The 27,399-nt window shown below is 46.4% G+C and overlaps 2 protein-coding genes and 1 long non-coding RNA gene across 4 annotated transcripts; all 3 read right to left on the bottom strand.

The window, feature by feature from the left end:
* Positions 1 to 1,858: 1,858 nt before the first annotated feature.
* LOC119951256 (oocyte zinc finger protein XlCOF6-like) lies at positions 1,859 to 3,074 on the bottom strand (the record flags this gene model as incomplete). Its single annotated transcript, XM_038774315.1, has 1 exon — positions 1,859 to 3,074. A coding segment is annotated over one exon (969 nt), but the record flags the coding sequence as incomplete, so codon positions are not given.
* Positions 3,075 to 3,444: 370 nt separating this feature from the next.
* On the bottom strand, positions 3,445 to 6,596 carry LOC119951264. The gene is made up of 2 exons (XR_005457561.1): positions 6,172 to 6,596; positions 3,445 to 3,584 (listed from the first exon to the last, which is right to left on the bottom strand). It is a non-coding gene; the product is annotated as an uncharacterized LOC119951264 (long non-coding RNA).
* Positions 6,597 to 17,831: 11,235 nt separating this feature from the next.
* On the bottom strand, positions 17,832 to 25,842 carry LOC119951238 (gastrula zinc finger protein XlCGF8.2DB-like). Of its 2 annotated transcripts, none has more exons than XR_005457549.1 (2): positions 25,611 to 25,842; positions 17,832 to 18,338 (listed from the first exon to the last, which is right to left on the bottom strand). XR_005457549.1 is itself a non-coding variant. In XM_038774290.1 (2 exons), the coding sequence occupies exon 2, from the start codon at positions 23,538 to 23,540 to the stop codon at positions 22,776 to 22,778; it is 765 nt and encodes a 254-aa protein (XP_038630218.1). In that variant the 5' UTR covers positions 23,541 to 23,902; positions 25,611 to 25,842; the 3' UTR covers positions 22,747 to 22,775. The 2 variants fall into 2 exon arrangements, 1 of the variants encoding a protein (XP_038630218.1); XM_038774290.1 differs by lacking the exon at positions 17,832 to 18,338 and adding an exon at positions 22,747 to 23,902.
* Positions 25,843 to 27,399: the final 1,557 nt, after the last annotated feature.

Here is a 27,399-nt window from a genome sequence, read left to right as displayed (position 1 = left end):
TGCTGAATTCTAAAACTAGTTCCCAATCCTCAGGCTCACTACTATTTGGGCCACTTTATGAGTCTCCTCCATTGATCTAATGGAATCTTTAACTTTTCTTGTCAGCCACGATAGCTTCATTATGCTGTTTAATTTTTGCTTCTGAAAGGAATCTATATTTTATGTAAATAAAATGCTTGTGGTTGCCTGTCTATTGTCTATCATCATACAAAGAACAACAAAGAACAAAGGACAGTACAGCACAGGAACAGGCCCTTTGGCCAGCAAGCCTGCTCGGATCATGATGTCTGACTAACCTAAAACCTTCTGTGCTTCCAGGGTCTGTATTCCCTCGGGGTCTATTCCCATCCTATTCATGTATTCGTCAAGATGCCTCTTAAACGTCACTATTATCCCTGCTTCCACCACCTCCTCAGGCAGCGAGTTCCAGACACTCACCACCCTCTGTGTAAAAAAACTTCCCTCACACATCCCCTCTAAACTTTGCCCCTCGCACCTTAAACCTGTCACCTGGTAATTGACTTTTCCAACCTGGGAAAAAGCTTCTGACTATCCACTCTGTCCATGCCACTCATAACTTCATAAACCTTTATCAGGTTGTCCCGCAACCTCCGTCTTTCCAGTGAAAACAATCCGAGTTCATCCAACCTCTCCTCATAGCTAATCCCCTCCAGGCCAGGCAACATCCTGGTAAACCTCCTCTGTAATCTCTCCAAAGCCTCCACATCCTTTTGGTAATGTGGTGACCAGAATTGTAGGCAGTATTCCACGTGTGGCCTAACTAAGGTTCTGTACAGCTGGAGCATGACTTTGCCAATTTTTATACTCAATGCCCCGACCAATGAAAACAAGCATGCCGTCTGCCTCCTTAGCTACCTTATCCACCTGCGTTGCCACTTTCAGTGATATGTTTGTTGTAATTTCCCAATCTACCACAGACAACTTGCCCCTCATACCATGTGTTATGGGCCAGGGTTTAGAGAACCCCAAAGTGTATCATGGAGTTCACCTGACCCACGACTTTTACTAGATTGTGGCATGGGGAGCACACAGCCCACTCTACAGGTGTGGTACAGCAGAAATTTAAAAGTAATTTTTAAAGCAAAACAATGTTTATTCTATGAACTCAGTTAACCTTTTTAAAACATACAGTGAACATCTTAGCACCCATCAATTCAAATACACCCCCCAAGGAATACAATACTATAAGTAATCCTTAAACTTTCCTTTTCACATCCGTAAGACAAAAAACCTTTTTACAGAAGCACATCAGGTTTAAATTCTCTACTGAAAGGAGTTATCACTCTGAATTCGCCAAATGATCTAGAGATAGTCTTTAGATGGCAGATAGATCAAAATTACACATTCTTTGGCTGGCTTCAGCTCCAACACTAAAACTAAACCAAAATACACAGACACACTCAAGCTTTTCCTCAAAGTGAAACTAAAAAGCAGAGCTCGGCTCCACCCATACTCTGACATCACTGCAGCCACTTGAGCAGACAAACATTTCTTAAAGTGACATTCCCATGACACCATGACAGTTTCCTTCTGCGAGAAACACCCAGATAAATTGGACAAAAGAATCATGTTATCACCATAGCCCATCTTAGCCCAGCCATGTGGCTGCTTTGGGAACTAAATATCTTCCAACATGCAAACACCTTTTCATTCTGTGCTCCTCGTCAAACTTTGAACCAGGTAATCGCAACTAGCCTCAATAATGGTCAGCCCACTGGAGGCAGAGGTGTTAGACCGGCCAGTCCAGCAGAAAGAAACCCTCCAATCATCACCATTCACCAGATGTCATAATGAACTAAATGCAGTCCTGGATGTCAGTGAGAGCAGAAACAATAACAACGGAGCCAACATCTGGAATTTATTGTGAACTTGTTGGAGTCACAACAGGTGCGATGAATCACAAAACCCCTCCCCACATTGAGAGCAGATGAATGGTCTCTCCCCAGAATTAACTCGCTAATGTCTCCGTAGTTGGGACGGATCATTGAATGTCTCCCCTGCTCAGAGCAGGTGAATGGCTTTTTCCAGGTGAGAACTCGCTAGTGTTCCTGCAGGGCGTATGGATATCTGGATCCCTTCTCTCACTAAGAGCAGGTTAATGGCTTCTCCCCTGTGTGAACTCGCTGGTGTGTCTGCAGGCTGGATAACCGAGTGAATCCCTTCTCGCACTCAGAACAGGTAAACGGCCTCTCTCCAGTGTGAACTCGCTGGTGTATCCGCAGATTCGATGAAGTAGTGAATCTCTTCTTACACTGAGAGCAGGAGAACGGCCTCTCCCCAGTGTGAAGCCGCTGATGTATCCGCAGGCTCTTTAAAGTAGTGAATCTCTTCTCACACTGCGAGCAGATGAACGGCCTCTCCCCAGTGTGACCTCGCTGGTGTATCCGCAGGCTCGATGAAGTAGTGAATCCCTTCCCACACTGAGAGCAGGCGAATGGCCTCTCCTCAGTGTGGCCTCGCTGATGTTGCCGCAGGGTGGATGAATCACCAAATCCCTTCCCACACTGAAAGCAGATGAACGGCCTCTCCCCAGTGTGAACTCGCTGGTGTGATTGCAGGGCGGATAACTGAGTGAATGCCAACCCACACTGAGAGCAGGTGAACGGCCTCTCCCCAGTGTGAACTCGCTGGTGTATCTGTAGATCAGATGATTGAGTGAATCCCTTCCCACACTGAGAACAGGTGAACGGCCTCTCCCCAGTGTGAACTCGCTGGTGTCTCCGCAGGCTCGATAAAGTAGTGAATCCCTTCTCACACTGAGAGCAAGTGAATGGTCTCTCCCCAGTGTGAATTCTCTGGTGTGACTGCAGGCTGGATAACTGAGTGAATCCCTTCTCACACTGAGTACAGGTGAATGGCTTCTCTCCAGTGTGAACTCGCTGGTGTGTCTGCAGGGCGCATAACAGAGTGAATCCCTTCCCACACACAGAGCAGGTGAATGGCTTCTCCCCAGTGTGAACTCGCTGATGTATCCGCACGCTCGATAAAGTAGTGAATCCCTTCTCACACTGAGAACAGGTGAATGGCTTTGCCCCAGTGTGAACTCGCTGGTGTGTCCGCAGGGCGGACAACTGAATGAATCCCTTCTCACACACAGAGCAGGTGAATGGCCTCTCCCCAGTGTGAATGCGTCGATGAGCTTCCAGCTGTGATGGGGCCCTGAATCCCTTCCCACAGTCCCCACATTTCCACGGTTTCTCCAGGGTGGGGGTCTCCTCGTGTCTCTCCATGTTTATCGATCAGTTGAAGCCTCGTCCACACAAAGAACACGTGTACGGTCCCTCCCCGCTGTGAATGGTGTGATGTTTTTTCAGGCTGTGTAACTGGTTAAGGCTCTTTCCACAGTCGGTGCTCTGGAACACTCTCACTCGGGTGTGTGTGTGTCTCGGTGCTTTTCCAGTCACATTGATGTTTAAAATCTTCTGAAGCAGACAGAAAAGACAAACATTTCTCCTTTTAGATTCAAAGTCCGGTGATATTCAGTTCCAAGGAATTGAGAGACTCAGTCAGATTGAGACGTGAAGTTTGAGATTTCTGTCTGTAATTCCTCCTCTTCTAATATCCTTTAAAAACAATTTACAAAAGACATCGCTGTCAGTACAGGATAGAAATTCAGAACAGACATTTCTAGTTCCTGGAGAACATTCTTTCCACTCTCATTCCCCAAAAGGTGTAAATCTCCATCCCACACACTCTCCCTCCATTCTCACTCTGCTGCATCTAATATTCACCCTCCCAATTCTCCTGAAGGTGCACATTCAGGCTGATTTGACAGATCCATGCTCACTGCTTCCTGTCCTGGTCACAGAGATCATAACAAATAGGAGTTGCAGTTGGTCATTCGCCCAACGAGCCTGCTCGTCTATTCTGTGGGATCATTGGCCAATCGATGTCAGTGTTATTGACCAGAGGCTGAATGTGCTGACTCAATATTTGTCAGTACATGAGCCGAGCTGTAAAACACCAAGGAAAGGATCAACGATCCCGAGGAGAGAATCCTGAATGTTGAGCAAGATGCCTCCTCGGCGGAGGCAGGAATGAAATCCTTGGAGAACCGGCTGGGGGAGTGGCCTGGGGGATGTCCTGTCGGACTTGGAGAACCGAGGGTCAGAGAAAGAACATCCGAGTCGTCGGCCTGCCAGAACGTGTGGAGGGTAAGGCTCCCGTTAGGTTCTTCGAGGATCGCTGCCACGTTTTCTCAAGCTGGATGTGAAGCCTCGGTGTTTCAAATTAGTAAGGGCATCAGATCCTGTCTTTGAGGCAGAGGGATAGTTTTCATCCCAGGCCTGTAATCATTCACTTCCACAACTTGAAAGATCACCAGAGTGTCCTGGAGACGGGTAAGGTGAGGTGGGGCCTGGCTCCATGAGGGAGTCAGGATTTCCTTCTTCCAGGACATTTCGGCAGACACACAAACGAAGCATCGAGGCTTCGATGAAGTTCGAAGGGAACTCAAGGCTCCGAGAGAGAATTATGTCGGTTTTTTTGTGACTCTGAAAATTGTATCTGACAACTCCATTAAGTCTTTCAATAATCCGACTACTGCCTTGGCCTTAATTAAATCCATGAAGCGCAAGGATTTGGAAGGATGGTTTGCTGCTTGGACTAACTCAGGCTCTAATCTGGACTCTTTCCCTATCGTGGTGTTGTTGTCTGAATTTGTTATCTTTTATCCTGTTGAAGAAAGTTGTTATTCTGTGAGCGCCAATTGAATGTCTTCTTCTCCTTGAGTGTTACAGGGACTCGTAGTATGTTATCTCAGTTATGGTAGATATGCAGTGTGCTTATTATCTGTCATCTTTCTTCTATTATCCAAGGGTTAATCATGGCAGAACCAAGTGGTGGCATTGCCGAAGGGTGGGTGGTGGTGGATGCAGGTCTTCACGGGTGAGTCTAAAATGTGGGAGGGATATTCAATCCCATTCTCTTGTTGGCCCTTCTTTTTTTCTCCCCATTTTGGAGAAGGTATCCTGAGGGTAACGACAGTCTGGCCGTGGGGTTAATCCTCCGGGTCCTCAGTCTTATTGAGGAATGTCCCCTTGGATCCATTATGGTTGTGATTCTTTTGTATTTTTGTTATTATGGGAGGGTTTATGTGTTGTTGACTTCATCCTACTCTGGTACAGGCGGGGCTTTTATCCGTGAAAGGAGCAGTTTGGGGACACTTTGGTGCCTCTGGTGTAAAGTGAGTTGGAGGAGGGGGTAATGGCGCACGCCCGATTGTGGCGTGAAAATCTGTTCCTGTTCTCTCTGTCGCCTAACAAATGGAGGCAGTTAACCTGCAAATTTTCTCAGGGAATGTCCGGGGCATTCATCACCCTATCTGAAGGAAAAAGATCCTCTCCTTTCGTAAGGAGAAAGTCGACATAGCTTTATTACAGGAAACCCATTTAGCAAGGTGGCACAGTGGTTGGCGCAGATGCCTTACAGCGCCAGGGACACAAGTTGAATACGGGCCTCGAGCGACTGCCTGGTTTGCACCTTCTCCTCGTGTCTGCGTGGGTTTTCTCTGGGTTCTCCGGTTTCCTCCCACAGGGCAAAGATGTGCAGGTTAGGTGGATTGGCTATGCAAAAAAGCCCCTTCGTGTTCAAATAGGTTAGGTGGGGTTACTGGGTGACAGTGATACGGTGGAGGCATGGGCCTAGGTCGGGTGCTCTTTCAAAGGCAGGTGCGGCATCAATGGGCTGAAAGGCATCCTTCTGTACTGTAGGGATTCTATGATGAGGAACACTTTAAATTGAGGCCGGATTGGGTGGGAAGGATTTTTTCGCCTTTTTGTCATCAAGTAGCAGGGGTGTGGCAATCCTTATTAATAAAATATCCCTTTTAAGGTTGAAACCTACACCAAGGATAAAGGAAGTAGATATGTGATCATTAGAGGTTTGGTGCATGGAGATGTTGTTTCAATAATGAATGTTTATGGATGCCCGAATGACTCCGCGGAGTTCATAACAAAGGCCTTTGTGGATTTTGCAGTTAGCTTCGACTAACTCTTTTGTGGTTGGTGACTTCAACTCCCGGGTGACCAGCCCCAGCCTAGCCCCCCCGCCCACCACCACGCTACAAGCTGGGGCGATGATCTCGGCTTGTGAGAAGGTGGGTTATGTGGATGTTTGGAGAACTTTGCCCCCGAGGGGCGGAGATTTTACCTTCTTTCCTGTCCCACAGCAATGTCAGACTAGAATCGCCGACTTCTTCGTGCCGAGGATGACCTGGTGTCCGCTTGCACCACAGGGAACATCATAAATGCCCCCGCCCCCGCCCCCCCTGTTTTTCTGGAGGTTCTGCTCGAGGGCTCAGCCCCAAGTCGAGAACGTGGAGGTTTGATGCCTCCTTGATCAGAGATACTTCATTCACTACACATTATAAGGAAGAGTTTGAGTTCTTCCGTTAACTGGGCCCCTGGTATTTCCCCTCCAGCCGTGTAAAGTTCATGCCGGAGGGGGTGATGATTTCTGTCCCTGCTGCTGATGAAAGGTGCAGAATGCTGGAGAACCAGCGGCGTCTGCAGTTTTGTTTGCTGTTGGTCCAGGAGGACGTTTCCGTCTGAGTGCAGCTCAGTCACCCCAACCCCGCGCTCTGATTGGCTGGAGGACCAGAGTCCTTCCGGTCGCGCAATTCTTCCCATTGGCCAATGCCTCAGCAGGACGGTCAGGAGGTGAACTCCACTGCACATGCACAGCTTCCACACTCCTTCAGACATGCGCAGTCTCAGGCAGGGGGGAGATCACCAAGCGGCTTCTCGCCGTCAGCCGGTTGCCTGGAAACCTTGTCTCGAGGAGGTCTGGAGGGAGGCGGAAAGACGGGCGGAGGCGGGGCTCCCAGTGACGACTGCGCGGAATAGGGTAATTCCTATTGGCTGATTCAGGCAGGGCCCCATTGTGATGTCACAGCGGAAGTGAAGGAAATAACTCCTGTCTCCAACATCTGTGAGTAAAACACTTTCTTTTCTCCCTATTTCCATTTATTTTCTCATTCTGACCTTCAATTGGTCACTTGCAGCAACTGAAGGGAAAGGAAGAGAATCCAGGGAGGTGCAGATTCTGGAAAGCTTGGCCCAGGTCTCTCTCAAAGATATTGACATCCTTTGCTCCCTCAGCTTGACACATTTATTTGTCTGGCTAAAATGATTCATAGAATTTACAGTGCAGAAGGAGGCCAATTGTCCCATTGAGTCTGTACCGGCCCTTGGAAAGACCATCCCACTTAAGCCCACCCCATCCCCGTAACCCAGTAACCTCACCTAAACTTTTTGCACACTAAGGGCAATTTAGCATGGCCAATCCACCTAACGTGCACGTCTTTGGATTGTGGGAGGAAACCAGAGCACCCGGAAGAAACCCCTGCACATCTTTGGACTGCAGGAGGAAACCAGAGTCCCGGAGGAAACCCACACAGACAAGGGGAGAACGTGCTGACTCCGCACAGACAGTGAACCAAGTCGGGAATAAAATCTGGGACCCTGGAGCTGTGAAGCAACAGTGCTAACCATTGTGCTACCTTGCTGTCCCTGATGGTCTCTTTCCTAGTGTTCACAATTAAAGGGCTGGTTTCCCCAGGAGATGGCTGGCATTTAAGGGGACAGTAAATTAATGTTGGACTGAAGTATGTGTAGTGTTGTTATATGGTACAGATTAGACATATTATTTATTCTGTAATAAAGCAATTTATTATTTCTAGTTGTGTAATATGGTACCGTAGAGCTACATTATATACTTCCAGAAGAGAAAATGCAGGAAAATCTCAGCCAGTCTGGCAGCATCTGTAAGGAGAGAAAAGAGCTCATGTTTTCGAGTCCAGGTGACCCTTTGTCAAAGATAAAAGGGATAGAAAGTGGGAGATATTTACACTGCTGTGCGAGGGAAAGAAAGATGAGTCATAACTACAGAAACACAGGAAAAAGAGTGCTAAAGGGCAGCACAGTGGTTAGCACTGTGGTTTCACACAGCACCTGGGTCCCAAGTTGAATTCCCGGCTTGAGTCACTGTGCGGAGTCTGCATGTCCTCCCTGTGTCTGTGTGGGTTTTCACCGGGTGCTCCGGTTCCTTCCCAAAAGTCCTGAAAGATGTGCTATTCGGTAATTTGGACATTCTGAATTCTCCCTCTGTGTACCCGAACACATGCCGGAATGTCGTTAATGACTGCTGCCTCACAGCGCCAAGGTCCCAGGATCGATCCCGGCTCTGGGTCACGGTCCATGTGGAGTCTTCAGTTTCCCCGTGTCTGCTTGGCGTTGGCCCCTACAACCCAAAGATGTGCAGAATGGGAGGATTGGCACGGTAAAATTGTCCCTTAATTGGAAAAAATGAATTGGGTACTCCAAATTTTAAAAAGGGGCTTTTCACAGTAACTTCATTGCAGTGTTAATGTAATTCTACTTGTGACAATAAAGATTATTAATAAAATAAAGATTATAATGGCAGTCCCCAGAGAGAATAAAAAGTGAGAAAGACCAAACAGCAGAGAAACTAAAAGCAGAAGGTAAGCTGTGACAGATGTAGATGTGGGGGGAGGGGGGCATGGTTGGGAGAGAGGTAAAATGAGAAAAAGGGGGGAAGCAAAGGGAACAAAAGGTAAAGAAAGGGGGATAAGATAGGGGGAAAGAGTGAGGGGAAAATATATATATGAAGAAAGAAATAAAAGGTAATAGACAGTTAAAATGAAATGTAATGAAAACAAAGGGGTTGAGGTGGGGTACAGCTAATCATCTGAAGTTGTAGAATTTGATGTTGAGACAAGAAGGCTGTAGCATGCCTAACCGGAAGATGATATGCTGTTCCTCCAGTTTGCGTTGAGCGTCACTGGAACATTGCAACAAGCCAAGGACAGGCATGGGAGCAGGGTCTTGTGTTGAAATGGCAAGCAGGGACAGCACGGTGGCACAGTAGTTAGTCACTGCTGCCTCACGACGCCGAGGTCTCAGGTTCAATCCCGGCTCTGGGTCACTGTCCATGTGGAGTCTGCACATTTTCCCCGTGTCTGCTTGGCGTTGCCCCTACAACCCAAAAATGTGCAGAGTGGGAGGATTGGCACGGTAAAATTGTCCCTTAATTGGAAAAAATGAATTGGGTACTCCAAATTTATATAAATAAATAAAATGGCGAGCAACGGGAAGGTCAGGGTCCTGAATGCGCACAGACCGAAGGTGCTCAGCAAAGCGACCACTGCCATCTAGAAGGACAAGAGCAGCAGATACCTGGGAACCCCACCACCTGGAGGTTCCCTTCTAAGTCACTCACAAAATCGACTTGGAAATATATCGCCGTTCCTTCACTGTCGCTGCAGCAACATCCTGGAACTCCCTCGCTAACAGCACAGTGGGTGTGCAAGAAGGCCACTTACCACCACTTTCCACCACTTTCTGAAGGGCAAGTAAGGATGGGCAACAAATACTGGCCTAACCAGCGACGCCCAAATCCCGTAACTTAATTGATTAAAAAAAAAATTTGGAGTACCCAATTCTTTTTTTTCCAATTAAGAGACAATTTAGTGTGGCCAATTCACCGACCCTGCACATCGTTTTACATTGTGAGGGTGAGACCCATGCAGACACTGGGAGAATGTGCACACTCCACACGGACAGTGACACGGGGCCGGGACCTTCAATGAATTTAAAGACAATGTAGTGAAGCTTTGGAATTCTCTAACCCAGAGGATTGTGGAGCCTCAGTCATCAAGTATCAGTCATCAAGACAGTCATCAGTCATCAAGACTGAGATTGATAACGTTTCAAGGGAGTGAAGGTATCAAGGGATATGGGGGATAGTGTGGGAAAATGGTGCTGAGGTAGATCGGCCAATGATCCCATTGAATGGTTGAGCAGGCTCGATGGGCCGAATGGCCGACTGCAGCTCCTGTTTGTTATGATTTCTGTGTCTAGGACAGGAAGCAGTGAGCTGGGATCTGTCAATCAGCCTGAATCAGCACCTTCAGGAGAATTGGGAGGGTGAATATCAGACACAGTAGAGTGAGAATGGAGGGAGAGTGCGAGGGATGGAGATTTACAGCTTTTGGGGAACAAGAGAAGAAAGAATGTTCCTGAGAATTTAAAATAATCTGTTCTGAATTTCTATCCTGTACTGACTGTCATGTCTTTTGTAAACTCCTTTTACAGGATGTTAAAAGGAGAGGATTTACAGACAGAAATCTCAAACGTCACGTCTTGTTCTGACAGTCACTCGATTCATCGGCCATTATCAAGAAGGAGTAATGTTTGCCCAACCTGTTGGCTTCAAAAGATATTAAACATCAGTGTGACTGGAAAAGCACTGAGACACACACACCCGAGTGAGAGTGTTCCAGAGCACTGACTGTGGAAAGAGCTTTAACCATTACACAGCCTGAAAAAATATCATACCATTCACAGCGGGGAGGGACCGTACGTGTGTTCTGTGTGTGGTCAAAGCTTCAACTGATAGTCCAACCTGGAGAGACTCGAGGAGACCCAAAATATGGAGAAACCGTGGAAATGTGGGGACTGTGGGAAGGGATTCAGAGTCCCATCAGAGCTGGAGATTCATCGACGCATTCACACAGGGGAGAGGCCATTCACCTGCTCTCAGTGTGAGAAGGGATTCACTCAGTTATCTAGCCTGAATTTACATCAGCGAATTCACACTGGGGAGAGGCCGTTCATCTGCTCTCAGTGTGGGAAGGGATTCATTCAGTTATCTCGCCTGAATTTACATCAGCGAATTCACACTGGGGAGAGGCCATTCACCTGCTCTCAATGTGGGAAGGGATTCACTCAGTTATCTAGCCTGAATTTACATCAGCGAATTCACACTGGGGAGAGGCCGTTCACCTGCTCTCAGTGTGGGAAGGGATTCATTCAGTTATCCAGCCTGAAGATACACCAGCGGGTTCACGCTAGGGAGAGGCCGTTCACCTGTTTTTTGTGGGAAGGGATTCAGTCAGTTAATCAACCTGTGAGCACACCAGCGAGTTCATACAGGGGAGAGGCCGTTCACCTGCTCTCAGTATGAGAAGGGATTCACTGACTTATCCAACCTGCGGAGACACAAGTTTGATCATGCTGGGGAGAAGCCGTACCCCTGCTCTCAGTGTGAGAACGGATACAATGACTCGACGCTGCGACAACAAATGAACGGGCATCGCGCGACAATCACCAGGCAGGAATGTTCCCTTCCAGTCAGGAAACACTTCAGCAGTCGAGGGCATTCAGCCTCTGATCTCCGGGTAAGCATTCTCCAAGGCGGCCTTCATGTTGGACTTTAACCTGGTGTTGTAAGACTTCTTACTGTGCTCACCCCAGTCCAACGCCGGCATCTCCACATCACAATGAACAATAACATTTATTTGTTTTCCTAATTACTTGCTGTACCTGTACACTCGCCTTTTGTGATTCATGCTCTCGGACACCCAGATCCCTCTGAATCTCAGAGCTCTGCAATCTCTCACCATTTAGATAATAAGCTTTTTTATTCTTTTTGCCAAAATGGATAATGTCACATTTGCCCACTCAATACTCAACTGGGCAGATCTTTTCTCACTCACTTAACCTATCTATATCCCTTTGTAACCTCCTTATGTCCCCTTCACAATTTACTTTCCTACATATCTTTGTATCATTGGAACATAGGAGCAGGAATTGGCCATTCAGCCCATCAAGCCTGCTCCACGATTCAATACGATCATGGCTGATCATCCACTTCAATGCTTTTCCCCCACACTATCCCGATATCCCTTTGTATTATTGGGATTTAGAAATCTGTCAGTCTCTGCTTTAAACACACTCAATGACTGAGCTCCCACAGCCCTCTGGGGTAGAGAATTTCAAAAATTCACAACCCTCTGAGTAAAGAAATGTCTCCTCCGAGACCCGTCCTAAGTGGCTTCCCCCTTATTTTGAAATTGTGTCCCCTGGTTCCAGACTCTCCAACCAGGGGAAACATCTCACCTGCACCCACCCTGTCTATTCCATTCAGTATCTTAAGTTTCGGTGAGATCACCTCTCATTCTTCAAAACTCTAGTGAATACAGGCCCAGTTTCCCCAATCTCTATTCATAGGACAGTCCTGCCATCCCCTGTGGTCTGTGGTTCCCTGTTTCCTCTCTCCCTCCATAAATAATGGGCTTACATTTACCACCTTCCAATCTAGAGAATTTTGAAAAATGATCACCAATGTATCCACTATCTATACTGCCACCTCTTTCAACACTTTGAGATGTAGAGTATCAGTTTTTGGAGATTTCTGATTTATTTTTTTATTCCCATGTGTACCGAGGTACAGTGAAAAGTATTGTTCTACGTACAGTCCAGACAGTTCATTCCATACATGGAAAGAATACAATTTATTAACTTTCAACCACATTAATTTCTCCAGTATTAGTTTTTCACGATTATTAATCTCTTTCAGTTCCTCAATCTCACTGATCCCCTGGTTCTCTTGTGTTTGGGTGAAATTTCTGTATCTTCCTCCGTGAAGACAGGCACACATTGTTTAGTTTCTCTGCCATTTCCTTATTCCCCATTATAAACTCTTCTGTCTCTGCCTGGAATGGACCCACATTGGTCTTTGCTAATCTTTTCCTTTTCACATTCCTATAGAAGCTTTTCTTGTTGTTATGTTTCGCGTCTGTTTGCTCTCATATTCTATTTTCTATTTCTTTATCAGTCTTTTGGTTTGGTTTTCAGCAAAGGAGGACCAAGTTCCCAATCCTCGGGCTCACTATGATTGTGGCCACTTTGAGTCTCTTTGACCAAATGCAATCTTTAACATTGCCTATTAGCCATGGTTGCAAAACGTCTGTTGGTTTATGTTTATTAAGGGAGTCTATATTTTATGTAAATATGTAACAATTCCTCAAATACGTGTGATTTCCTGGCTATCGTCATAGCTTTTATTGTAGTTTCCTAATCTAGCACAGACAACTGTGAATACAGGCCCAGTTTCCCCAATGTCTCACCATAGGACAGTCCTCTGGTAAAATGTGCAGTGGCCTGTATTTTAGACTCGATAAAATCAGAGACTTTAAATTAAAAATTGGCCATTTTAAATGGAGCCACAGCAGCTTCAGCAACCAGTCTGAATACACCGAACTCCGACAAGCTGCCAGCACATGTCTGGAGCTGCTCTGTTCTATCAATCACCAATCAAGAGATAATTGGCTCTATTCATCGATTGATTGTTTTGAATAGACAAAGTTACATAACAAACAATGCACCGGGAAATGGACTCCGGTGGACAGATTCCCGGTGTCCTGCTGAGTGGTCATTAGTAACTCCATTGGGTGGTGCCACACCCACCCTGTGACCTCATTGGCTGGGGTCAGAGAACATTCTGGAAGGACACAGAAAGGGTATAATGATCGAACCCTCGGACCGCCCAGCAGTGAAGACTCCACGCAGAGGTAATCGAGACGACTGCCCAGAGACGGAAAGAAGCAGCGGCGAGACCCATCTTATCACAAGAGGACCCCGAGGAGATTGAGATACAGAATCGAACCCGCAGCTCGAATGAGTCCATCGGCTCGGGTACTATTGAGAATCTTGGGACTGTAATTTGTGGGATAATTTAAGGGTAACTGTTTTACTGCTTGTGGAATAAAGTTATGTGATTTATACGCTCCATTGTCCTTTATTTACCTGGTCAATAAAGATATCTGGGTAAAACATTTGATTAATAAACTGATCGAAGTGTCTGAGGTTTTATAGACACAACACCTCCCATCCCCGGAACAAGTCTGGTGAACCTTCATTGCCCTCCCTCTGTGGCAATAATACCTTTCCTAAGGTAAGGGCAGTAAAACTGCACACAGTACTCCAGCTGTGGTCTAACCAAGGTTCTATACTATTGAAGCAAGTCTTCAGTACTCCTCTACTAAAATCCTCTTGTGATAAAGGCTAACATCCCATCAGCCTTCCTAATAACTTGCTGCACCTGTATGTTAGCCTTCAGTGACTTATTGGTGAGGACACCCAGGTGCCTTTGTACATCTACACTTTCTAATCTCTGACCATTTCAGAAATACTCTGCTCATCTGTTCCTTCTGCCAAAGTGATAATCTTACATTTTTCCACATTATATTCCATCTGCCATGTCCTTGCCCACTCACTGATTCTGTCCAAATCCTCCTGTAGCTGTTTTACATCTTCCTCACAACACACATTCCAACATAGCTTTGTGTCATCCGCAAACTTGGTAATATTACATTTTGTCTCCGCATCCAAATCATTGTATAAACTGTGAACAGCTGGGACCCAAGTACTGATCGTTGCAGTCACCCACTAGTCTCAACCTGCTAACGTGAGAATGACCCATTTATTCCTCCTCTCTGTTTTCTGCCTGTTAGCCAATCCTCACTCCGTGCCAGTATATTCCCTCCTCTCCCATGTGTTTTCATTTTGCTGACTAACCTCCTGTGGGGTGTTTATCATAAACCTTCTGAAAATCCAAGTGTGGTGTATCCACGGACTCCCCTTTATCAATTCTGTTAATAACATTCTCAAAAACTCCAAAAGGTTCATCAAACATGATTTCCTATTCCTAAATCGATGTTAAGAAGTCTTACAACACCAGGTTAAAGTCCAACAGGTTTGTTTCGAATCACTAGCTTTCGGAGCACAGCTCCTTCATCAGGTGAAGGGGCTGTGCTGTAAAATCTGTACAACCTCCTCAGGGTGAGTCGGCAGCAATGTGCCTCTGGCATCAAACCCGTCCCACACGTTTGCTGTCTCTTAGCTCCACCCAAACAGATTCCACATTGTGTATTCTGGATCTGAGATCCTCTCTTGTTAATGTACTGATGCCATTCCTTATTACCAGTACAACACCATCTCCTTTTCCTTTTTTCCTGCATCATCAGCACACTCAACAATCATATCTTCAGACCCATCATCCAAGTCATTGATATAAATTGTAAAATGTTGAGGTCCCAGCACTGATCCCTGTGACACACTTCTTGTTATATCTTGCCAACCAGAAAATGACCTATTTATGCTAGTCTCAGCTTCCTGGTCACTAGCCAATCTTTCACTGTGGAAGATAGTTCTGGAGTTAAGAGCTACCAGACTGGGAAAAGAAAAGAACGGAACCCTCAGGAATGAATAATCACTTTGGACTGATACTTTGAAGGTGTAGTTTCCTACACCTTAAAAGATTATTTAGTAAATGTTGCTTCTCGTTTGTTGCAGTAAAAGTTATGAAACCTGAAGGCCTGTCATGTGATCCTTTAATTAGTTGACTGGGGATTTGATTTTTTCTTTGAAGTTACTGATCTTTGCAGAGATCCTAATCCACAAGTTTTATCTTCCATTTGAGCCTCGGGCACCTTTCTGTCTCGTGATTGATCGTGTCAATGACAGCGAGGCAACTGAGCTGAGGGCTGAATGTAGCTGAGAAGAACAGGGCCTGTGCCCCAGTTGGAAATCTGCCATGGGTGTCACACTAATAGAGGGCTGACTGGGAAATCAGGGGATGGGGATGATCAGAGCTGATGGTGTCTTGAATCCGGGGTTCTGTGCCGTGTCCAAAGTGGGGAGTCACAGGAACAGGCTACAGAGGAACCGAAGAGAAACATTTGGGTCCCGAACATTGTGAACATCCTTTCATGGTTATTCTTTTACTCTGGTTGTCTTTGATCCACAAGTAATGTTCCGATATTTTTTAAAACCATGTTCTATTTCATTAATAAACTTGTTTCATTGAAAATATTTGATTTTGGTGGTATTTTTCTGCTCAAATTCATTCACTTTGGGGAAAGTGGGTGAAAGAGGTTGACAGGCTCTTTAACTGAACGTGAGTCTCTCTTAAGCTAATTGTAAAGGAGCCAGAGGGGGAGAGAAGATTTTAGTTTTCTTTTGACACAATGTTTGAAAATGTGGTTCAGAAAGTCAATCGGGATTGATTAATTTATCGAGTCTTTTTCAGGAAGTAACAAGGGATGTCAATAAAGGGGAACCTGTAGATGTGGTTTATCTAGGTTTCCAGAAGGTATTCCCAGGGTGCCATATCAAAGATTATTACACGTATTAAGAGCTTGTGGTGGTGGGACGGGGATGTGTGGAGCAACATATCAGCATGGATAGAGGGTTGGTTAGCTAACAGGAAGCAGAGAGTGGGTATAAATGGGTTATGTTTGGGTTGGTAAGATGTGACAAGTTCAATGTCACAAGGATCAGTGCTGGGCCCTCAACTATTTTACAATCTCTATGAATGAATTGGATGATGGGATTGAATGTATTGCAGCTAGATATTCTGATGACACAAAGACAGGTAGCAAAGTAATTTGTGAAGTGGACTTAGGGAGTCTGCAAAGAACAATAAACAGATTAAGTGAGTGGGAACACATTGACAGACGGATCATAATGTGGGAAAATGTGAGCGTGTCCACTTTGGCAAAAAGGGTTAAATTAAACAGAACATGATTTAATTGGAGAGAGATTGCAGTACTCTGAGGTACAGAGGGATCTGGATGTCCTGATACAGGAACCTCAAGAAGTCAGTTTGCAGATAAAGCAGATTAGGAAGGCCAATTAAATATTGTTGTTTGGATTGGATTTGTTTATTGTTACGTGTACCGAGGTACAGTGCAGTGAAAAGTATTTTTCTGCGAGCAGCTCAACAGATCATTAAGTACATGGGAAGAAAAGAGAATTTAAAAAAATACATAATAGGGCAACACAAGATCTACAATGTACCTACATAAGCACTGGCATCGGATGAAGCATACAGGGTGTAGTGTTAATGAGGTCAGTCCATAAGAGGGTCATTTAGGAGTCTGGTGACAGTGGGGAAGAAGCTGTTTTTGAGTCTGTTCATTTGTGTTCTCATACTTCTGTATCTCCTGCCCAATGGAAGAAGTTGGAAGAGTGAGTAAGCTGGGTGGGAGGGGTCTTTGATTATGCTGCACGCTTTCCCCAGCGGGTGGTGTAGATGGAAAGAGACTGGAATATAAAAGTGGGGATGTTTTGCTGCAGTTGTCCAGGGCCTTGGTGAGACCATATTTAGAGCACTGTGTACAGTTTGGGTCTCCTTATTTCAGAAATGGGACAATTGCAATACAAGCAGTTCAGAGGAGGTTGACTCCCCGGATTCCTGGAATGAGGGGGTTATCCTCTGAGGAAAGGTTTGACAGGTTGGGACTGTATCCATTGCAGTTTAGAACAATGAGAGATGATCTTATTGAAACACGTGAAATCCTGAGAGGAATTGACAGAGAGAATGCTGAGAGGAATTGACAGAGAGAATTAGGAGAGAATGTTTCCCCTTGTGGCAGGGACTAGAACTACATTTAAAAGGGGTTTCCCATTGAAGACACAGATGAGGATATTTCTTTCCCCTGAGGTCTATGAGCCTGTGAATCTCTCTTCCCCAGGGAGTGGTGGAGTCAGGGTCACTGATGGACCACCAGATGGCCAACCAGCCTCACTGAAGTTCTCAACATGAGAGTTTTAAATGGATTTTCAATGGCCCCTCTCTTTATCCTGAACCCCCAGGAGGAGTCCAACAGATGAGAGAAAACTCAGAGCTCTGGCCTCACAGTTGCCTAATCAGAACAGAGATGACAACTTGCCAACAGCTCCCAGGTTGGGCAGAAAGAGGAAGGTATTTGGTCACAAGCCCTCAGCTGAGAGAGAATTTGCTTTAGCTTCCAGTGGAACTTTCACAGGCTGGCTGGAAGCATTTTAAATCACCAGGCAGAGAGGTAATAGAGAGAGTCCAGACTTGCTGTGTGCTGCCTTATAGGTGTAAATACAAGTGAATTAAAATGGAGATTGCTTCTTCTCCTAGCCTTCTGAAGGGTTCCACCAATCAGAATGAAGAATGGGATAAATCTCGGAATTTTAGAAGAGCTGATTGACTGCTAGCCAAGTCCATCAAAATGACATCACGGGACCCTACCACACAGCACAGAGGGGAATCCCTTTGGCCAGTTCAACTAACAGCTTGCAGCTGGGGGTTTCCAAAGTCTGTAGTTCAAGCCCAGAATCTGCAATGGTGCAGCAGCCAGCAAGATAGTAATAGGGAGACATGGATCAGACAAGGATTTAAAAAGATTCCTTACACATGGACCAATTACAAAACCTGTCATTGAACCATCTGTACCCGCCCAAGCCACGTCAAACTCTCAAACAATTGACTTCCCCACGCTCCGTCCCCGGTACAGGGAGTCAGCATTCCCATGCCAAGCAGTGAAAACATGGTGGCCTTGACACCCAGGTGTTGTCTAGGATTCCAGGCACTCTTGTTTTCTCTGTCCTCTGGGAGCTGTTTATCTCCCTGTTCCCACACAGCAAGTCATCTGTTCTCAGCTCTGCTCGATTTCTGCTGGAGTTTGGTCCCTTTTACACCTTTCGGATCAATAAAACATTTGGTCAGTGAAGACCCAAACCACAATTTCCCATCCTGTCACCTGTCAACCATCCTTACCCAGAGCGTAATCACAACAGGAATAAAAACAGGAGAAGTGTAACAATCAAATTCAAAATAAATCCACAGCCAGTCATAGAATTTAATTTAATGTTCACTAATTAGCAAGAAAACCCAAAGTAGGGAGTCCTCCAGGAATCTTACACTTCACATCTAGAGGGGGAGAAAAACTCTCTCCGATCCCTCACTCAATTTCATTCAGTTATTTTCCCATTTCTGTTCTGGCCCTCCCTGGGGTAACATCTATTCCATATTTTCTTCTTGTGCAGTGAGTTCCAGGTTCCTGGTACATTAGGACAGATGCTTCAAGCAACAGATCAAACATGGATGTAAAAGATTCTCCAGCTCTCTCTTTGTGGACAGCTCTTACTCAGTATTATTTCTCCCAAGCCCTTCATTGTCCCATTATCGCTTTAATTTCACTCCCACTTTGCCCATGTCCAGTGTGTTTAATTCTATCCGGATTGATTTAAAGTCAGTTTCTCTCTGGAGTGTGTGTCAACGTCTTGATGATGTCACAATGGTGTCTCAATCCCCTGGCCACATTAACCATTTCATCTCCTGCTGTGTCTCCAGTAGCTGTGTGTGTTTGGGACCCGGTCTTCAGTCCATTTCACCATGAATTTAGGCTTGTTATTTTTCACATGTAACAAATCAGATCAGCACACCCACACCGGGATCCCAAAATCATGTCACATATACTTAACTCTCAGATGCGCTGATGAAAATATCAAAGTGAGTGTCTGTCTGTCTTATCTGCCCTGTTATGGTGCTGATATTTCATGTTGTGGCCGGACTTTCAAATGTGGGTTTCTTAAAAACAAAGTTCATGGGTCAGGATGTAAATATATCTAGGTGGCACGGTGGCACAGTGGTTAGCACTGCTACCTCACGGCGCCGAAGACCCGGGTTCGATCCCAGCCCCAGGTCACTGTCTGTGAGGAGTTTGCACATTCCCCAGTGTCTGCGTGGGTCTGACCCAAAAGATGTGCAGGGTAGGTAGATTGGCCATGCTAAATTGCCCCTTTATTGGAAAAAAATAATTGGGTCCTCTAAATTATTTTTAAAAGCATGTCAATATTTCCAAGAGATAGTGATCAACTTATTCATCCCATCCACACATTCCAGACTTTCGCTAGAACATAGGTGGATACCAGATTGATATATTCCATTCAACCACACCCAAGGTAAACATTTCAATCATTTATTGTCCAGGACAATATTCCCAGTATCTTACAAACAGAAATTAAACATTCCCGTCCGATCCCAGGTATTAACATATTCTGTTTGTTTGTTCAGGTCAGGCTGGGATTGTTCACCTTGGAGCAAAGGAGGTCGAGGGGAGATTTGAGAGAGGTGGACAAGATTATGACAAGTTTATTTGATTTGATTTATTATTGTCACATGTATCAGTATACAGTGAAAAGTATTGTTTCTTGCATGCTGTACAAACAATGCATACCGTACATAGGAAAGGAAGGAGAGACTGCAGAATATAATGTTACAGTCATAGCTAGGGTGTAGAGAAAAGATCAACTTAATACGAGGTAGGTCCAAAGTCTGATCGCAGGAGGGAAGAAGCGGTTCTTGAGTCGGTTGGTATGTGACCTCAAACTTTTGTATCTTTTTCCTGACGGAAGGTGGAAGAAAGTATGTCCGGGGTGCGTGGGGTCCTTAATTATGCTGGCTGTCTTTCCGAGGCAGCGGGAATTGTAGACAGAGTCAATGGATGGGAGGCTGTTGTGTGTGATGGACTGGGCTACATTCACAACCTTTTGTAATTTACTACGGTCTTGGGCAGAGTAGGATCCATACCAAGCTGTGATACAACCAGAAAGAATGCTTTCTATGGTGCATCTGTAAAAGTTGTTGAGACATGCTAGATTTCCTTAGTCTGAGAAAGTAGAGTCGTTGGTGGGCTTTCTTAACTACAGTGTCGGCGTGGGGGAGACCAGGACAGGTTGTTGGTGATCTGCACACCTAAAAACTTGAAGCTCTCGACCCTTTCTACTTCGTTCCCATTGATGTAGACAGGGGCATGTTGTCCACTACGTTTCCTGAAGTCGATGACAATCTCCTTCGTTTTGTTGACATTGAAGGAGAGATTATTGTCATCGCACCAGTTCGCCAGATTCTCTATCTCATTCCTGTACTCTGTCTCGTCATTGTTTGAGATCCGACCCACTATGGTGGTGTCTTCAGCAAATTTGAAAATCGAGTTGGAGGGGCGATGGGGTGGGGGAATATTTTGATGTGGCGAATGGTAATGACCTGGAATTCACCACCTGTGAGGGAGAGGTGTTGTGTGGAAATGAAGACAATGGAGGATTTCAAACGGAAATTGGATCAGCATTTGAGGGAACTAAATTGCAGGGCTGCAGGGATAGAATGGGGCACTGGGAACATATCAGCCATGACAGAGTCAATGGATGGGAGGCAGGTTCGTGTGAAGGACTGGGCAGTGTTCACGACTCTCTGTAGTTTCTTACGGTCTTGGGCTGAGCAGTTGCCATACCAAGCTGTGCTGCAGACAGGGGTGTGTAAGATACTTTGCTTCCTGAAGTAAATGACCAGCTCCTTAGTTTTGCTGACATTGAGGGAGATTGTTGTCATTACACCACGCCACTAGGTTCTCTATCTCCCTCCTGTACTCTGACTCATCGTTGTTTGAGATCTGACCCACTGCAGTCGTGTCATCGGCAAACATGGAGGTGGAGACAAATTTTGCCACACAATCATGTGTGTCTGGGAAATATTGTAGGGAGCTAAGTACACAGCCTTGTGGGGCCCCGGTATTGAGGACTATCGCAAAGGAGGAGGCATTATTGTTTATCCTTACTGATTGTGGTTTATGTATCAGGAAGTCAATGATCCAGTTGCAGGGGGAGGAACCAAGTCCTAAGTTTTGACATGAGCTTGGCTGGGATTATGGAGTTGAAGGCAGAGCTGTAGTTAATGAATAGAAGTCTGACATAGGAGTCCTTGTTTTCGAGATGTTCCAGGAATGAGTGTTGGGCCAGGGAGATGGCGGTGGCGTCTGCGGTGGACAGGTAGGGCCATGGCGTCTGCGGTGGACAGGTAGGGCCATGGCGTCTCCGGTGGACAGGTAGGGCCATGGTGTCTGCGGTGGACAGGTAGGGCCATGGCGTCTGCGGTGGACAGGTAGGGCCATGCTGTCTGCGGGGGACAGGTAGGGCCATGGTGTCTGCGGGGACCGGTTGCGGTGGGATGCGAATTGCAGTGGATCAAGGCACTCTGGCTGTCTGGAGTTGACGTGTCTCATGGCCAAACTCTCGAAGCACATCATAATGATCGATGCCAAGGCCACCGGATGGTAGTTGTTGAGGCACGTTGCCCGGTTCTCCTTTGGCACCGGTATGGATGGTGGTCTTCTTGAAGCAGGTGGGAATCTCAGAACGGAGTAGGGAGAGGTTAAGGATGTCCGGAAACACATCCGCCAGTTGGTCCTCACAGTATCTGGGTGCACGACCAGGGATCCTGTCAGGACCTGCCGCTTACCAAGGGTTCACTTTCAAGAAGGCCGATCTGACTTTGGAGGCTGTGACGGTTGATATGTCACAGGTTTGTGTCTCCAAGGTTGCTGGGGCAGTTGACAAAGGTTTGTTGGTTTCCTGTTGAAGTGAACATAGAATGCATTGAATTTGTCGGGGAGGGGTGCCCTGTTGCCAAAGATTCTTCTCGGCTTTGCAGCTCGTTATGTTGTTGAAGCCTTGCCACAACTGACGAGAGTCCATGTCATTAGTCTGTGACTCTAGCTTAGTCTGGTATTGTTTCTTGACGTCTCTGTTGGCTTTGTGGAGGTCGTACCTAGATTTCTTGTATAGGTCAGGGTCGCCTGTCTTGAATGCCTCAGACCTGGCCTTCAGTACGAAGTGAATCACCTGATTAAACCACGGTTTCTGGTTGGGTAACGTACGTACTACCTTCTTTGACACACAATCTTCTCCACACTTACTGATGAAGTCTGTGATGGTGCTGGCAAACTTGTTTAGGTTGGCTGCTGAGTTCTTGAATATGGACCAGTCCACTGACTCAAAGCAGTCGTGTAGGAGCTCTTCCTTTGCCGCGACCAGCATTGCACAACCTTCTTAACCGGATTCTCCCGTTCAGTTTCTGCTTGTATGCCAGGAGAAGGAGCACCATCTTGTGGTCCGATTTTCCGAAGTGCAGTCAGGAGATGGATCGAGATGCGTCCTTGATGTTTGTGTAGCAGTGGTCAAGGATGTTGGGGCCCCTGTTGGGACAGGAGATGAGCTGGTGGAATTTTGGCTGTACACTCGAGGTTGGCCTGGTTGAAGTCCCCGGCCACGATGAACAAGGCCTCTGGGTATTCTGCTTCATTGTTCGGTGTGACCTCGCGCGTGTTTGATCAGGTTGGATGAGGTTCTAAACCTCTTTGCACAGTGAGAGCAGCTGAACGGTCTCTCCTCAGAGTGAATGCGCTGGTGAATCATCAGTACCTGAGAGCTTTTAAACCCATTCCCACAGTCAGAGCATTTATAGGGTCTCTCATTGGTGTGAGTGACATTGTGGCTCAGCAGGCTGGATAACTGACTGAATCCCTTCCCACACACAGTGCAGGTGTATGGTCTCTCCCCAGTGTGAACTCGCTGGTGTGTCTTCAGGTGGGCTACCCGAGTGAATCCCTTATCACACACAGTGCAGGTGAATGGCCTCTCCCCGGTATGAACTCGATTGTGGACCAGTAGGTTGGGTAACTGAGTGAATCCCTTCCCACACACAGTGCAGGTGAACGGACTCTCCCCAGTGTGAACTCGGTGGTGTCTCTGCAGGTGGGATAACCGAGTGAATTCCTTCCCACAGTCCGAACAGGAGAACGGCCTCTCCCCAGTGTGAACTCGCTCGTGTCTCCGCAGGTTGCCGATATCAGTGAATCCCTTTTCACACTGAGAGCAGGTGAACGGCTTCTCTCCAGTGTGACTACGTTGATGCCTTTCCAGCTCATGTGGGGCTGTGAATCCCTTCCCACATACCGAGCAGGTGAACGGCTTCTCTCCCGTGTGACTGCGTTGATGCCTTTCCAGCCCGTACGGGCCTTTGAATCCCTTCCCACAGTCCTCACATTTCCATGGTTTCTCCATGGTCCGAGTGATCTTGCGTCTCACCACGTTGGATGATCAGTTGAAACCTCGTCCGCACACAGGACACGTGTACAGTCTCTTTGCTGTGAACAGTGTGATGTTTTTTCAGGCTGTGTAACTGGTTATAGCTCTTTCCACACTCAATGCTCTGTAACAGTCTCACACGGGTGCGTGCGTCTCGGTGGCTTTTCCAGTCACACTGATTTTTAAAATCTCTTGAAGCAGACAGAATAGACAAACATTTCTCCTTCGAGATTCAAAGGCCGATGATATTCGGTTCCCAAGAATTGAGTGACTCTGTCAGTTCTTGACGTGATATTTAGTTTGAGATATCCACCTCAAACTCCTCTCGTTCGAACTTCCTGCAAAAAGATTTTACAAAAGTCATCACTGTCAGTACAGGATAGAAATTCAGAACAGACAATTCTAGTTTCTATTGAGCATTCTTTTCTCTCTGTCGTTCCCCCAAATTCCCTAAATCTCCATCCCACACACTCTCCCTCCATTCTCACTCTGCTGTATCTGATATTCACCCTCCCAGTTCTCCTGAAGGTGCTGATTCAGGCTGATTGACAGATCCATGCTCACTGCTTCCTGTCCTGGACACAGAGACCTGAAAATCTTCATGCAGGCTGCCAGACAGATATATGTCTATGTTACTGGACGAAAAATGTATGTAATATACAGACTGGATTCACTTCCTTTCCCTCCCAATCCTCATGAAGGTGCTGATTGATGCTGATCAACAAATCTAAACTCATTACAACCTGTACAAGAGCAGAAACTCTCCATCTGAGTATATTTGCTGATTAGAGATGGGGTGATTCTGAGGAAGTATTTTATTTAGTCACAGAGTGATCATGTCGAGGAACTCACTGCCCACAATGATTGTGGAAGTCGAGATGATCAATAATTCAAAATGAAATTGAAGAAAATCAGGTGAACAGAGATATAGAACATAGAACATAGAACAGTACAGCACAGAACAGGCCCTTCGGCTCTCGATGTTGTGCCGAACAATGATCACCCCACTTAAACCCACGTAACCCGTATACCCGCAACCCAACAATCCCCCCATTAACCTTACACTACGGGCAATTTAGCATGGCCAATCCACCTAACCCGCACATCTTTGGACTGTGGGAGGAAACCGGAGCACCCGGAGGAAACCCACGCACACACAGGGAGGACGTGCAGACTCCACACAGACAGTGACCCAGCCGGGAATCGAACCTGGGACCCTGGAGCTGTGAAGCATTGATGCTAACCACCATGCTACCGTGAGGCCCCATAGAGATATAGAGGGGGATTGAGACTGATTGTATTGCTGTACAGAGTCAGCATTGATTCGAGTTGCCAAATGGATTCTGTCAGTGCTGCAATGACTGTATGACATGTAATATATAAGGTAGGTATAGTACTATTTACAAAACTAGAACTAATAATCCATGTATTTTATGACAAAACCATCAATAATATATCTAATATATTCCATATAACAACACTGGACATATCTGTCCGATTACAGTTTAGCTGGGGCTCGTGGTTGCCATACTCCGTCAAATGCTGCCTCGGCGTCAAGGGAAGTCACTCCCACCTCACCTCTGGCATTCATGTCCATGTTTCAACCCAGACTGCAACGAGGCCAGGAGCTGAGTGGCCCTGGCGGAACCCAAACTGAGCATCCGTGAGCAGGTTATTGCTGAGTAAGTACCACTTGATGGCACTATTCACGACTCCTTCCATCACTTTGCTGATGATAGAGAGTAGACTGAAAGGGCGACAATTGGCTGGGTTGCATTTGTCCTTAAATGTCAGCCATCTCCTGGGGAAACCAGCCCTTTAATTGTGAACATTGGGAGAGAGACCATCCTTTTAGCCAGACAAAGAAATGTGTCAAGCTGAGGGAGCAAAGGATGTCAATGTCTTTAAGAGAGAGAGAGACCTGGGCCAAGCTTTCCAGAGTCTGCACCCTCCCTGGATTCACTTCCTTTCCTTTCAGTTGCTGCAAGTGAAGGTCAGAATGAGAAAAGAAATGGAAAGGGGGAGAAAAGAAAGTGTTTTACTCACAGATGTTGGAGACAGGAGGACGGTTCAGTCTGTGTGCAGCTCAAGCTCACTCAGGGCTGGAGGAACAACAGTTTTGCTCGGCACAAACCTCCATGTCCAGCTTCCTCGTTGAGACAATGGGGAAGCTCTGATTGGCGGAGGAAAATAGTCCTTCCGGTTTTCCTATCTTCCCATTGGTCAATACCTCAGCAGTAAGGTCAGCAGAAGTGAGCTCCCCGGCACATGCGCAACTTCTCCTCCCCTTGGACATGCGCAGTCCCAGGTCATGGGAGGGGGAGGTCACCAACGGTCGGGACTGTCAGCTTGGAAACCGTCTTGACAATGTGCTGGGGGAGGGAAACAAAGGGTGGGGGCGGGACTCCCGTGTCCGCGCACCGCGCGGGTGCGCTCAAATGCATGGGGTCACCGCGGAACGGATTTATTCCTATTGACTGATTTAGAGGACGAGCTCCTTTGTGATGTCACAATGTGGAGGTTGGACAATGAGTTTCAGACTCAAACTTCCTCCTCTGGGCAACATCTGGGAGCAAATCAATGTGTCCCCCTTTCAGAAGGTCATAAGATATAGGAGCAGAATTAGGCCATTTGGCCCATTGAGTATAACCCTTCAACCCGATTAAAAATTTGTCCAACTCCTCCCTAAATTTACTCAGTGTCCCAACTCCACCGCACTCTGGGGTCGTGAATTCCACAGATTCACAGCCCTTTGGAAGAAGCAGTTTCTCCTCAACTCTGTTTTGACTCTGTTTGGGCAGCACGGTAGCATTGTGGATAGCACAATCGCTTCACAGCTCCAGGGTCCCAGGTTCGATTCCCGGCTTGGGTCACTGTCTGTGTGAAGTCTGCACATCTTCCCCGTGTGTGCGTGGGTTTCCTCCGGGTGCTCCGGTTTCCTCCCACAGTCCAAAGATGTGCAGGTTAGGTGGATTGGCCATGCTAAATTGCCCTTAGTTTCCAAAATTGCCCTTAGTGTTGGGTGGGGTTACTGGGTTATGAGGATAGGGTGGAGGTGTTAACCTTGGGTAGGGTGCTCTTTCCAGGAGCCGGTGCAGACTCGATGGGCCGAATGGCCTCCTTCTGCACTGTAAATTCTATGTAATAGGGCAGCACGTGGTCAGTGGTTAGCACTGCTATCTGCAGCGCTGAGGACTTGGGTTCAATCCCGGCCCTGGGTTACTGTCTGCGTGCACAGTAAGAAGTCTTACAACACCAGGTTAAAGTGCAACAGATTTATTTCAAACACGAACTTTCGGAGCACTGCTCCTTCCTCAGTTGAACCCTGATATTGTAAGACTTCTTACTGTGCTCACCCCAGTCCAACGCCGACATCTCCACATACTGTCTGGAATTTGCACTTTCTCCCTGTGTCTGTGTAGGTTTCGTTCCCACAACCCAAAGATGTGCAGAGTAGGTGGATTGGCCACACTAAATTGCACCTTAATTGTAAAAAAAAATAATAATTGGGTACACTGAATTTATTTTAAATTTAAAACTGTTTTGAATTTGCTCCCACTTATCGTAAGCCTCTCGTTCTGGAATGCCCCACAAGAGGCAGCAGCCTCTCCAAGTATACTTTATCTTTCCATTTCTTTTCTCATGCTGAGGGGACATTGGTGACTTCCAGCAACTGAAGAGAAAGGAAATGAATCTAGTCTGTATGTTGCACACATTTTGAGTTCAGTAATATAGACATATAAGAACTAGGAGCAGAAGTAGACCGTCCGGCCCTTCGAGCCTGGTCCGCCATTCTATAAGATCATGGCTGATCTTTTCGTGGTCTCAGAACAAC

Source organism: Scyliorhinus canicula, chromosome 17 (assembly GCF_902713615.1).
Source record: "Scyliorhinus canicula chromosome 17, sScyCan1.1, whole genome shotgun sequence".
NCBI classification, from domain to species: Eukaryota; Metazoa; Chordata; class Chondrichthyes; order Carcharhiniformes; family Scyliorhinidae; genus Scyliorhinus; species Scyliorhinus canicula.
The sequence above is the reverse complement of the archived record's forward strand: the minus strand, read 5'-3'. Positions and strand labels throughout refer to the sequence as shown.